The sequence below is a fragment of the Apaloderma vittatum genome, unplaced genomic scaffold (genome assembly GCF_000703405.1).
Source record: "Apaloderma vittatum isolate BGI_N311 unplaced genomic scaffold, ASM70340v1 scaffold6267, whole genome shotgun sequence".
In the NCBI taxonomy this organism is placed as follows: Eukaryota; Metazoa; Chordata; class Aves; order Trogoniformes; family Trogonidae; genus Apaloderma; species Apaloderma vittatum.
The window spans coordinates 436-12,495 of NW_009727737.1; the positions used below are offsets into that span (position 1 = coordinate 436).

Consider the following 12,060-nt stretch of genomic DNA (forward strand, 5'->3'; position numbering starts at 1 on the left):
AAGTTGTAGTTTGTGCTTGAGCTTTCAGAATATTTGCTATTAATGGTTTGCTGCTGTCCAGAACTGCTATTTTAAGCTTACTTTCATGGCCAGGCTTTTCTGAATGTCTTTCTTTTTGATCTCGCTCTCACTGTTCTAATGATGTATTTAGCATCAGGCATAGGTTTCAAACTTTTGAAATAAAATTGTATGTCTGTTGATGCAACTGCTGTTAGCTAAATAAAATGGAAGAAGTTTTAAGGGCACCTTCTCAAGGTCATTGCTTAAGGAAAGAATTCCTCTGGAATTCAGTGTGTGAACCACAGCACTGTTGGGGTTGCTGAGAAGTTCACAACTGACTTGCTGATACTTTCTGCCACTTTTCCGAATAAGTTTATTGGCACTGCAACGCTGCTTTGAAGGTGAAAGAGCAAAAGCAAAGTTTGTTAGCAGGCTCTAGGCTTTTGAGGACATACAGGTTGTAATGCTTAAAGCATTTATGTCAGGCAAGATGGGATAACTTAGCTGGCTTTAATATTCAGGAATAACATTAGGTTGATGATATTTCGCAAACAGTTATGCTTATCAGCAACGATATTTGTAGAAGTGTTTTATATGACTCTAATTAGTAATGCAAAGTCCATCACCTGGGTAGACAGGACATTGATTATGCTACATTTGATAGCTTTGAGTTTTTTAATCGAATCAATTCTGCAATGTCGTACTGTTTTCATGGCACCAATGCTTTATGTTTGCTAACATCAGCAGAGATAATTTAGGCACTGAGTTCTTAAGCCTAAATGCGTGTGGGAGAAAGGCATTAAATCCACAATTTTCTCGTTTAATACTGAAAACTTTACTTATACCTGTGAGAATTTGGGGGGTGGAAATCCTACCTATTTGCTGAATTAGAGGTCGAAGGGTGTCTGGAGATGCAGTGTTCACTTCTCCGTTTTGTTTTGGCATCCTTGTCTTTACTAATGTTTCTATTTCTATTTCATGTTTCCCTTTAACTGTACCGCTGGTGTATATGGGGTGGGAGAGGCTTTGGAACTAGTTAGGTTTGGTTTAATTTATCCTCTAGTACTCGTATACCTGAGAGTGAGTAAAGGTCACCTCTGTAGTTACCGCAGTGTGAAAATATTCTTATCAAAGCCCAGTGCAGGAGCCACGTCACGGATTAAAGTGCCTGAATTTGATTATGGGGAATCCACAACTCCCGTTAGGGAGCTATGCACTTCTCCAGACTACCAACCCTCCAGGAGTAGCTTCAGCTGCTTGGTGGTACCAGTTCTTCTACATGATGCAAGTTTTCCAGGAAGAGTTACCTGTATTTTCTAAGAAACACAACATTTTTGGCTTGTGAATCCAGTTTCTGGAATCAAGAGGAAGCATAAAAATTTCTCTGATACTGATCGTTTACAGTTCATGCAGGCACAGGACACGTCAGGGAAAGCTTGTATGTACGAGTCCAGTGAAGAGTTGGAGAGACCAAACAAATAGGCAGTGCTCCTCACCTTAATTTAGCTTATGTTTGTTTCTCCCTCCTCCAGCTCAAAATGGGGAGAGAACAGGAAGGATGGTAGTAAGTAAACATAATTTTTTTGCAAGAGTGGAGCTGAGTCATAATTGAAGGATTTTTTTTTAACATTTTTTTTTAAAAAGGCTAAGTGTTAAGTCTGTCCTACCTCTTGCCTTTTTATCTTCTGTTTCTTCCCTTTCCTGTTGCTGTGCTAAATACCATAATGCTAGTGGAAAGGTTGACTTTTTTGCATTTAAATCAGATTAGCATATAAAGTGAATATAGTAGAAAAAAATCTTTTTGACTTTCACTTTTGATTGGCTCACACATTACAAAGGAGAAAGGACATGACTTCTTAAAATCTTAGTTTCGCTCACTAGAAATTCAGAAATTGATTCATGATTGATTTCAGATGCCATGGAATTCAAAGAAAATGTGTTCTGCTGTTTTATGTGTGATTCCTGTAGTAGCATGCTTAGCATGGGATTATTTTTTATATGCTGCTGATCGGGGATTTTCCAGGCCAAGGTTTTGCAGCACAGTAATTTTCCTGTACTTATTTTCCAAGCTAATATGATTAGCTGCCTTAAAAGAGCATTCACTGTTCCATTTACTTAAATAAAATATAAATTCTCCTTAAAAACATGTTGAAAAATTGGCTTTAAAATCTTAATCTGTGTTGCCTATCGTCATTCAGACACCATGGTACGTTCCCTATTGGAGAATAGTGTACCCAAACTAGTTTTGAAATTTAAAATGGCAGGAGTTGAGTTTTCCTTCCTCCTCCTCACTGAGTTCTGACAAGGTGTGAAGGTTGAGACTTGCCGTAGGACAGGCTCAAAGGAAAATAATGAGGTTCCACACCATAACTGGTAGCTGTTTGACAAAACACTTAAAGAGTCATTTCCATAATGAAGGCAAAATCATTCTGAGGTCTAAATCTGTGAGTTCGGTAGTTCTAAATCCATCACATATGCTCTCATTTTATCTGGTACGTGGTGAAACGGCGTAGGTGGCCTCATTTTTACAGTTACCTAATGCTAGCTTGATGCAGCTGTGCTTGGCTGGTCACTTCTGCAGAGAGAATACACTCGAATCCCAAAATGGTTTTCCTATAAATACCGATCACGGGAGCGTTGGTTGGAAAGGATCGCTAGAGGTCATCCAGCCTGACCTCTGTCTTGCTTCGCGTCTGGAGGTTGTCCAGCCCAGCCTGACAGCCAGGCTTTTGTCACTGCTAAATCAGGCCGTGCGTGCTTTTTCATCCAGGTCTTGAAAACTCCCAAGGTTGAAGGATGCAGAGACATTCTGGGTACCCTCTCCCAGCGCAGCAGCACCACCCTAATCAAGAAATTTTCTCTTAATTTGTAGCTGTTGCCGCATGTTCTGTCATCTGCCACTGCTGAGAGGTGTTTGGCAGCATTAGTTTTGCAAACCTTTCTTAAAGTAGTAGTAGGCTGGTGCTGGATCACCCCTTGTCCTCTAGCTTTCCAGACTATGCTCAGCTTATGGAACACAAACTCAGGGTCCCAAAACTGGACGCAGTACTTCACCAGTGCTAAGTGAAATGCCTGCCTTTGCTCTGCAAGCTATGGGGTTTTTTAACATAGTCTGGTATGCAATTAGATCACTTCAGACATAATTGAATGTGGAAGGTGTTTTGTTCATAACTCAAATGATCATCTTTTAATTATTTGAAAAAAATGAGGATGGCATTCCAGCCAGAGTGTTCAGAGCCTGGTTGTTCCTGTCCTAGAACAAAAAACCCACAGGCTTACAAAATGTTGCGTTATGAATGTCCTCTGACGTGTTTGCTCTTTTCATAGAATCATGTAGTAGCTTGACCAGCCCCTGTGTTTCCAGGGATGGGGCCTCCACCACCTCTCTGGGCAACCTGTTCCAGTGGTTCCCCACCTTCACTGTAAAAAAAATAAAAATCTTCCTTATATCTAGTCCAAATCTACTGCCCTCCTTCAGTTTGAAACCGTTATCCCTTTTCCTGTCGCAACAGGTCCTACTAAAAAAGTTTGTCCCCTTCTTTGCCCCTTTTAAGTACTTGAAAAAGTGTACTAAGGTCTCCTCGGAGCCTTCTCTTCTCCAGGTGAACGAACACCAACTCTCTCAGATTGGCATTTTCAATATTAAATAACCTCTGGATTGCCACAAGTCCTGGTTCTGCTTAACAAAATGGACTTTTGCCGTGGAGTATGGCATTTTCCCCCCCATTTACAAAGTAGCAGCATGTTGGCAGTCTTTTGGAGTTCTGGGTCAGTTTGACAATGGGCAGTTGTATCATGAATATTTGTGTTTGTCCTTGATGCAGCTTTGGCCTGTGGATTTGTTAAATTGCTTCATAACAGGTTAGTGAGGCAGTAGTTCCAAGCCCACTAGATTCCTTGGTTTCTGGCATACAATAAGTCTTTGATAGCCAGTGAGTGCTCAATATGCTTAATGGAAACAGCCCTCAACATTGAAAGAGTTTGAAAACTGGCCAAGTGTCGCAGCTCGTAAAACTTTAGTAGTGAATTTGGAGGATGAGTGGGTAATCTGATAACATTACACGTGGTGATGCCTTATTTTAGAAAGGCACCGTTGTTAAAAGGAATACAAAGTTTTTCAAACAGATTGTCATTCCTTGCCATTTTGGAAGCTTTTCCAGGAGCAATTCGTAAGGATATTTTGGCAAATGTGGTCTGTTTCTGTAAAAGCAAGCAGAGAAATTGTTGGTGGTTCTAGCAGAACAAAAGCCTGATCCCAGCAGCTGGCCCTGATCCACATTTAACCCGGATGGAAGCGTGTTTCTAAACAATCATAACCTGGTTTCTGTGGTAACTGTTAATTTTTACTGCTCTCAGATGGCGAGAGCCTGCGCTGTGTCGCTGTGGGTAAGTCTCTGTCACTTCCTTGCAGGGTGAACCTGTCAGGGTCCTGGTGACGGGAGCTGCCGGGCAGATTGCGTACTCGCTGCTCTACAGCATTGCCAAGGGAGATGTCTTTGGCAAAGAACAGGTAACTCGTACTCTGAATTATGACTCGTCTCTGCTGCGCAGTAATGAATAAGAATGATATAATGCAGAAGAATGAATAAGAATGAAGAACGAATAAGAATGAATAATGCAGAACTGCTGACCCTGTTTTCTTGCAGGCTCAGAGTGGTTTACCGTATGCAAGTAAGTTATTAAGTTGTGAAAGTGGAGTTCTGCGCTGTTATGGAAACTTTCAGTTGTTGGTTGTGCTGCAGTTTTTTAGTTTTCTGTAAATGGATTTGAAGTTTCGCTCAAGATAGCAGTTTCTAGTAGATAACAAGACAAATTCGGTTTCACAGCAGATTACCTGCAATTTATGCTAAACCATTTCTTTCCTTAAAGCCTCTTGTTCTTGTGCTTCTGGACATCACCCCCATGATGACTGTACTGGAAGGTGTGGTGATGGAGCTGCAGGACTGTGCTCTGCCGCTGCTCAGAGGTGACCAGAAGAAATTTTTCATATGTCTACAAGATGTTCTAGTACAACTGTTGCATTTATGAGTTCCCATAGGTCTTCTATAGAAGAAAATATTAGATGATCCTTCTTTGGTTTTATGTTTTGTGGAAGATAAATTAAGTTCGGGTGTAAGCTAGGAAGAGTGTCATCAAATGAGTTTTGTAAAGAATTGACTGTGCAGATACCTGGGATTTGGTTTATATCATCTAATCCTGCATTGTCAATGTAACAAATTGTAGATACTTGTACATTTATGCATTGCATTCTGGCCTGGCGATAAAATAATAAACTTTAGATATGCTTACATATCTTTATTTAGTAAAAAAATAAATAAATTAGTCTTTAGAAATGTCTTCTGCATAAAGATGCAGACAGAAGAATCACTCACCAAGTCATGAGAACAAGTTCCAGTAAATCTAAACAAGCAGAAGAAAGGGAGTCAGTAGATGCTACTGTAATTATACTTAAAGTGCGTAACTACCACCTCTAGTACTTGTACAAATCAAACGTTCAGCTGAGAATTGTTAAAGGGAGAGGAAAATTTAGTATATGTTGGTACTTGCCATTTAAAATTTTTTTGTAAAAGTGAAGAACTGCATATCTGTCTACATACCCTTCACGTCTCTCTAAATGTATATACATATGTATCTCTTGATGTAGATTTCTCCTGTGTTTTCAGAATTTGTATCTAAAGCTTTAGATAAATATTTGTGCGTAAATACTGCAAATAAACGGTTTCTAATCTGCAGAGTTAGGGCCAAATGACTAAACTTGTGTTTTTGAAGGGAGGTGGTGATGTTTTCAGATCAGATTATATACTGTTTATGAACCAAAGAGTGTTTCTGTTAATGCTTTGCCCTGTGTATTTGTCTTAGTTATTTTGGACTTTTTCCCCCCCTTTCCTTCTGTTAGAGGTTGTTCCAACGGACAAGGAGGAAGTTGCGTTCAAAGACCTCGACGTAGCAATTCTGGTTGGCTCCATGCCGAGGAGAGAGGGCATGGAGAGGAAGGATTTACTTAAAGCAAATGTGAAGATTTTCAAGTCTCAGGGTGCAGCCTTGGACAAGTATGCCAAAAAGACTGTCAAGGTGAATATAGAAACTGAATTTAAAAAGTTAACTCTCTTGAGTTACGTAGAGGTCTAAATACGTTGTAGAATTATGTTGTGCAAGCAGGAGCCTATTTGGTGCAGGCATTCCTTTCCTTAAGCCCTGGCAAACATACCATAGTCAAGCTTAGATGAAATATGGTATATTAAATGGGGAGATGATTTAGTCCTTAGTTCATCTGGTGAAAAGGTAGATCTTATTTTCTGTTGCTGTAGTCCACACAAACTCTGAACTGATTACCAGCCATTAAAAAAAAAATCTCTAGGAAAGGAAGGCTTGTTAGCTGCCTTCTCTGGGCATTTTCTGCGTGGAGCTGCCTACTTCATATCCATCTGTGACTTTGACATAATGACCTTAACTTCAGTATCAATATGGAATTACAGTCGCACAAAAAAATCTGCTTTATTTAGGTTGTTTGCGTCTTGGTCTTTGGAGCATTGGAAGCTTTTAATTGTTCTCTCTCGGATTCCTTCAGCACAGTTAATGGGATCATGTGGCTGCTCTCCTACTGCTCTTAATCTCAGACCCAGACTCCAGCTGTGCTTTGTAACTGACTTTTTAATGTCTGCTTCCTCTGCTGATGAACTTCCTACTGCTTCTAAAGACTTGTTTGCTTCTTTATGCAGTTGGAATAAAAACTATCAATATAACTATTGCAGAGTAATGGAAAATTTACTGAACTCGCTTTCAAACAGAGAAATACAAAGGGAGGTTTGCAGATTAGCTTGTGTGACTGAGAGTGTATGGAGCCTGACGTTAATCATTTGAGGCACATAAGTAGATGAAGGATGAATAAAAATCAGTTCTCCGTAGTAATAAATTGATCTACGTTCAGGCAATATTTTACTTCTAACTGCCTATGAGTATTGAGATAAGTAACTGTTCTGTCTTTCCTAATTATAAAGTAATTACATAAAGTAATGGCACCCAGTCCAGGAACCGTTTAAAGGTGATGGTGAACTCACTGTGGGCTGACTAGTGTGTGTGTATCGTGTTGTCCCTGTATCTAGCAGCGTGGGGTTGGAAGGTAGGCTGTGGGTCAGTGTACAGGTCTCTTTAGAAGTCTTGTTCTCTTTCACTTTTGAATGTCAAATTATAAGGAAGATACCTAGACTCTTCTGTGCTTATGAACAGCGCATATACAAAAACAATTTTGTGGAAGACAACCCAAAAGATTTAATAAACTTTTTGTTGGCTTCTTGAAAAGCAAAGGCATGTATTTCACTTGAGAGTGCTGTTTTTCAGGAATGAGTTCATCTTTCCACGTTCTTCTTCCCCCTTTTAATTTTTAGGTTGTGGTGGTTGGAAATCCAGCAAATACTAACTGCCTGATTGCATCCAAGTCAGCCCCATCAATACCAAAGGAAAACTTCAGCTGCTTAACTCGTCTGGATCACAACAGAGCTAAATCTCAGGTAAAAAGAGCCTCTTCAAAGTAGAATGCTTTGTGTTGTCTTTGCTAAATCCAAACAGAGCAATGCTTTCCAAGAAGCTGAAGTTAATACAATGGACATCTTTATTTTCGGATTAGATTGCTCTGAAACTTGGCGTGACTGCTAATGATGTGAAGAATGTCATCATCTGGGGCAACCACTCCTCCACTCAATATCCAGATGTTAACCATGCGAAGGTGAATGTGAAAGGAAAGGAAGTTGGAGTTTATGAAGCTATAAAAGATGACAGCTGGCTGAAGGGAGACTTTATCCTGGTAAGATCTTGTTTGGTTGGTTTTTTTGAATGGTAATTCTGTGCTTCTGCTTTCTCCAAACCTCATGTGAAACTGTAAACTATGTAACTGACTTAAGTGAAGCAGCTCTTCTTACCTCCCTAGATTAAGTTATCCTCAGATGGCTTGTTTCTAGCAGTTATTTGCTCTGAAAAAATAAAGGTGTTATGAAACCTACCTAACTACTAGAAAAATCTATCCGGAGTTCTAAGATGGTTCAATGAAGAATTTTGATCATAGCTCAGGTGTAACTTATCTGGCAGAAAAGTGCCATTGACATTTCACTATGGTGACTTTTTTGGGCAGCTTTGTAGGTGAAGTAGGAGGATCTTCTGTTTGCTGCTCACCACCCACCGGAAAACGCACGGCAGCCCTTCTCCTGCACATGCTTGCGGGCACACGCTTTCCAAATCTAAATCTGTGTCCTTGTCAGCATTTCCCAAAAGTAATCTTAAAAATTCTAGAAAACATCTGCAAATAACTTAATGTAGGGAAGTAATAAATAATAATATGTAGGGTAGTAAAACAGAATAATAGTATTAATTGAGCAGGAGCACAGGCTACGTAAAGGCAGGATACCAAAGCCCCTGAGGAACGTGCCTCCAAGTGCTGTTCTTGGTGTTGCATCGCTCAGCTGGCCAGGTGCTGTGCCTTAGCCAAGGTACCTTCCGTTTGGGACTGAGGCCACGTTTTGTCACAGGACTGTGCTCTATCCTGTCCTGGGTTTGGGTATAGCTTATTCCAGTTCCGGCTTGTTGCTACAGAATAAATGATCGTATGCTGGCAACGGAAGGTCATGAGCTGGAGTGTAAGCAGAAATTTGTCCTTGGTCCTGCTCTGCCTTACGTGGCCAAGGCACGTTACTGGTTTGGCCTTTGAGGTACATGTTAATACTGGTCTGTGCTAGGATGCTTTGCCTGAGATAAGGAGATTTCATAATTCCTGCTTTCTAGACAGGAACACGCTTTCCAAATCTAAATCTGTGTCCTTGTCAGCATTTCCCAAAAGTAATCTTAAAAATTCTAGAAAACATCTGCAAATAACTTAATGTAGGGAAGTAATAAATAATAATATGTAGGGTAGTAAAACAGAATAATAGTATTAATTGAGCAGGAGCACAGGCTACGTAAAGGCAGGATACCAAAGCCCCTGAGGAACGTGCCTCCAAGTGCTGTTCTTGGTGTTGCATCGCTCAGCTGGCCAGGTGCTGTGCCTTAGCCAAGGTACCTTCCGTTTGGGACTGAGGCCACGTTTTGTCACAGGACTGTGCTCTATCCTGTCCTGGGTTTGGGTATAGCTTATTCCAGTTCCGGCTTGTTGCTACAGAATAAATGATCGTATGCTGGCAACGGAAGGTCATGAGCTGGAGTGTAAGCAGAAATTTGTCCTTGGTCCTGCTCTGCCTTACGTGGCCAAGGCACGTTACTGGTTTGGCCTTTGAGGTACATGTTAATACTGGTCTGTGCTAGGATGCTTTGCCTGAGATAAGGAGATTTCATAATTCCTGCTTTCTAGACAGGAGTGTGGTTGGCATGCAGCCTTACCAAAACTAATTAAAAAGAAAAAAAAAATGTTTAGGAGGCTATTCTGATTGCAAGAAATGCAGTTTTTACATATGAAATTTCTAAACATTAGCTAGAGTTTAGAGAGAGAGGTTCAGTTATCTTCAGGAGTTAAGCTGAGTTTATGCATTAAGTATTACAGGACTGAGACCAGTAAGTAGTTCATGTTGATATTTAGTGAAAAACCTTGATTCCCAGCGTTACACTGAGAGATCTGTTGCTGTTGACGTACGTGAGGTCTTTTGGTGTTAAAAGCTTGAAACATCTGATTGATACAAAAGAAGTTAGTGGGCTGCTAGGTGTAAAGCAGGTACTAAGAAATGAACCAGCCCCTGAAACATTTCATCATGTTCTTCTCTTGGCAAAACTCCTCTAGACTATATTTCTGGATTGTGATCTCTAAGGTCCCTTCCAGCCTAGGCCATTCTGTGAGTCTGTGATTGCATGCCATGCTCATTTAGTGACAGAACTATGTCATGACTGATGAAATCAAAGGATGTTGTTAAGGCGGTTTCTCCGTGTGGCCTTTACTAGCAATGTTTAGACCAAGCCAAGATTTTGCTGGTTTACAATTTAGGATTTTTTTTCTTAATTGCAGACTGTTCAGCAACGTGGAGCAGCCGTTATTAAGGCTAGGAAGCTGTCCAGTGCGATGTCAGCTGCCAAAGCTATTTGTGATCATGTGAGGGACATCTGGTTTGGCACTCCAGCGGTAAGTTGTTGCTTTTGAGTAAGTGCTTGTTTGCCTAATGATTTGATTACATGCCAGTGTCTTGGACCTCAAGCGTGTATGTGTGTTGGGAGGGGGGCAGAATCTGTCTTCTTTTCTGGAGTAAAGTGTCACAGGAGATGCAGTGTATTGGAAATTAAAGTTTTGCTTGCTTCTAGCAGTGAAAAATGTATTTATATCTTCCTCTTGGGCTTTCAGGGGGAATTTGTTTCCATGGGAGTAATTTCTGATGGCAATTCGTATGGAGTTCCAGAAGACTTGCTATATTCATTCCCGGTTGTGATTAAGGTAAGACTATATTTAAATCTTGAGTATCTTCTGCAAGACCTAGTTGAACTGTTGTATGAGCTGGTTAACAGCTGTGCTTTTAGCATGCGCCTGCAGTTGCTGGGACGCAGGGGTCTGAGCAGTCTTTCGCAGACAGGACCGTTATTCGGCGTTTTGTAGTAGCTGTCAGATAAGTACTGCTAGAAAAGTAGGATCTGACATGACTAACTGGCGCTGGTTATGTTCTGTATCTGAAAGCAAAATTAACTCTGCCTGATGTGTTTAAGGCCATAAACTCTGTTTCTTACTCTGCAAAGTTTCTTCTGTGCAGACTGAATGAAGCTCGTTGACATATGGAGGGGCTTTTTGTTTGTTTTCAAACAGGACAAGACCTGGAAGTTTGTTGAGGGTCTTCCTATTAACGATTTTTCTCGTGAGAAGATGGATCTGACTGCGAAGGAGTTAGCTGAAGAGAAGGAGACTGCTGTAGAATTCCTTTCCAGTGCATGACTAGCTGATAAGGAAATACAAGATCCTTTAAGAGTGGAAGAATCTAAAAGTCGTCTCTGAGTCTGCTACCAAACACTCTTACTGTATTGAAGTCAACCGTCTGTGACATTGTGCATTTTGAAGTTCATATGCTTACTGTTACTGTTGTGCCTATTGAGTTATTAGCAAAAAGGTAATTAAAGAAGTGAAACTAGTTTGTTGACCAAACTTTGTTCAATACTAGTTGCTTTCTGTGTATGATACAGAGTAATTGTTTGCCTCAGCCTTGGCTACTAACGCACAATTGAGTTTAGGTTGGAATGCGGCACTGTGGGAGCACATCCTAGTCTGTGATCACTTCAGCATCCTATGGCTCAGCTGAGAATGAAATTAAAATGCCAGTTGTTCTTCTTGAACCAGTAGTTCAGTGACTCAGCTCTACCACTGGGCAGAGTCCAAGTATATACTGTTCACACTGATTATGCTTAAAATGTTTGTCAATAGAAGTATTAAAAGATGCTTAATGACATAATGGCTAAGAGTAGTCTGTTGCACTTTGTTTGCATGTTTTAGTTATGTAACTATCACAGTTTAATAGTATAACATTAAAAAACCAAACCCTGAAGGCCTATTTTAAGAAACTGAGGGAAATTAGGTTTAAGAAGCTTTATTGATGACTGGCGCTTCCATTTGTCTTCCCAGATAAAATTGCTCTGTGTCAACATCAGACACAAACGCCTCAAGGCAGATTTTTACTACAATTCAAAAGCAGTGTTGGTATTGTAGCTCAGTAGTAATTTGATTGTAGCTTCAAAACCTGTTGTCCCAGGAGATGAGGACTCACTTGGTTAAGACCAAGGGAGGTTAATACACTGGCTTGAAAACTTTCCTAGTGCAACCTGCAAACACTTTAACTTCAGGAAGGTTCAAGAGTATTACACTAATTATTCCTTTGCAAACACGCAGGCGTAACTCTTCTCCTACACTCCTGCTTTGTCTGTTTCTGCTGTAGTAACCCACCTTATAGAGACTTAAGGGATTCAGACTAGATTTGTTCTTGGAATTTCTTGGATGTGCTGCTACCTGTTCTGTTTGTTTCTAAACACCTGAAGTACTTCTTACCCTGTTCACTGAGTGCAAACTCTCATGGTGATGGGATTGTTCTCGTGCACTCTCAGTGCTAAGTTGCCTGC

At 40.5% G+C, this 12,060-nt stretch overlaps 1 protein-coding gene across 1 annotated transcript; it reads left to right on the forward strand.

Annotated features, from left to right (window-relative positions):
• Nucleotides 1–4,411: 4,411 nt before the first annotated feature.
• On the forward strand, nt 4,412–11,392 carry MDH1 (malate dehydrogenase 1, NAD (soluble); the record flags this gene model as incomplete). Its single annotated transcript, XM_009873775.1, has 8 exons — nt 4,412–4,510; nt 4,870–4,966; nt 5,897–6,072; nt 7,386–7,508; nt 7,625–7,801; nt 9,980–10,093; nt 10,310–10,399; nt 10,763–11,392. Coding segments are annotated over 8 exons (1,002 nt in total), but the record flags the coding sequence as incomplete, so codon positions are not given.
• Nucleotides 11,393–12,060: the final 668 nt, after the last annotated feature.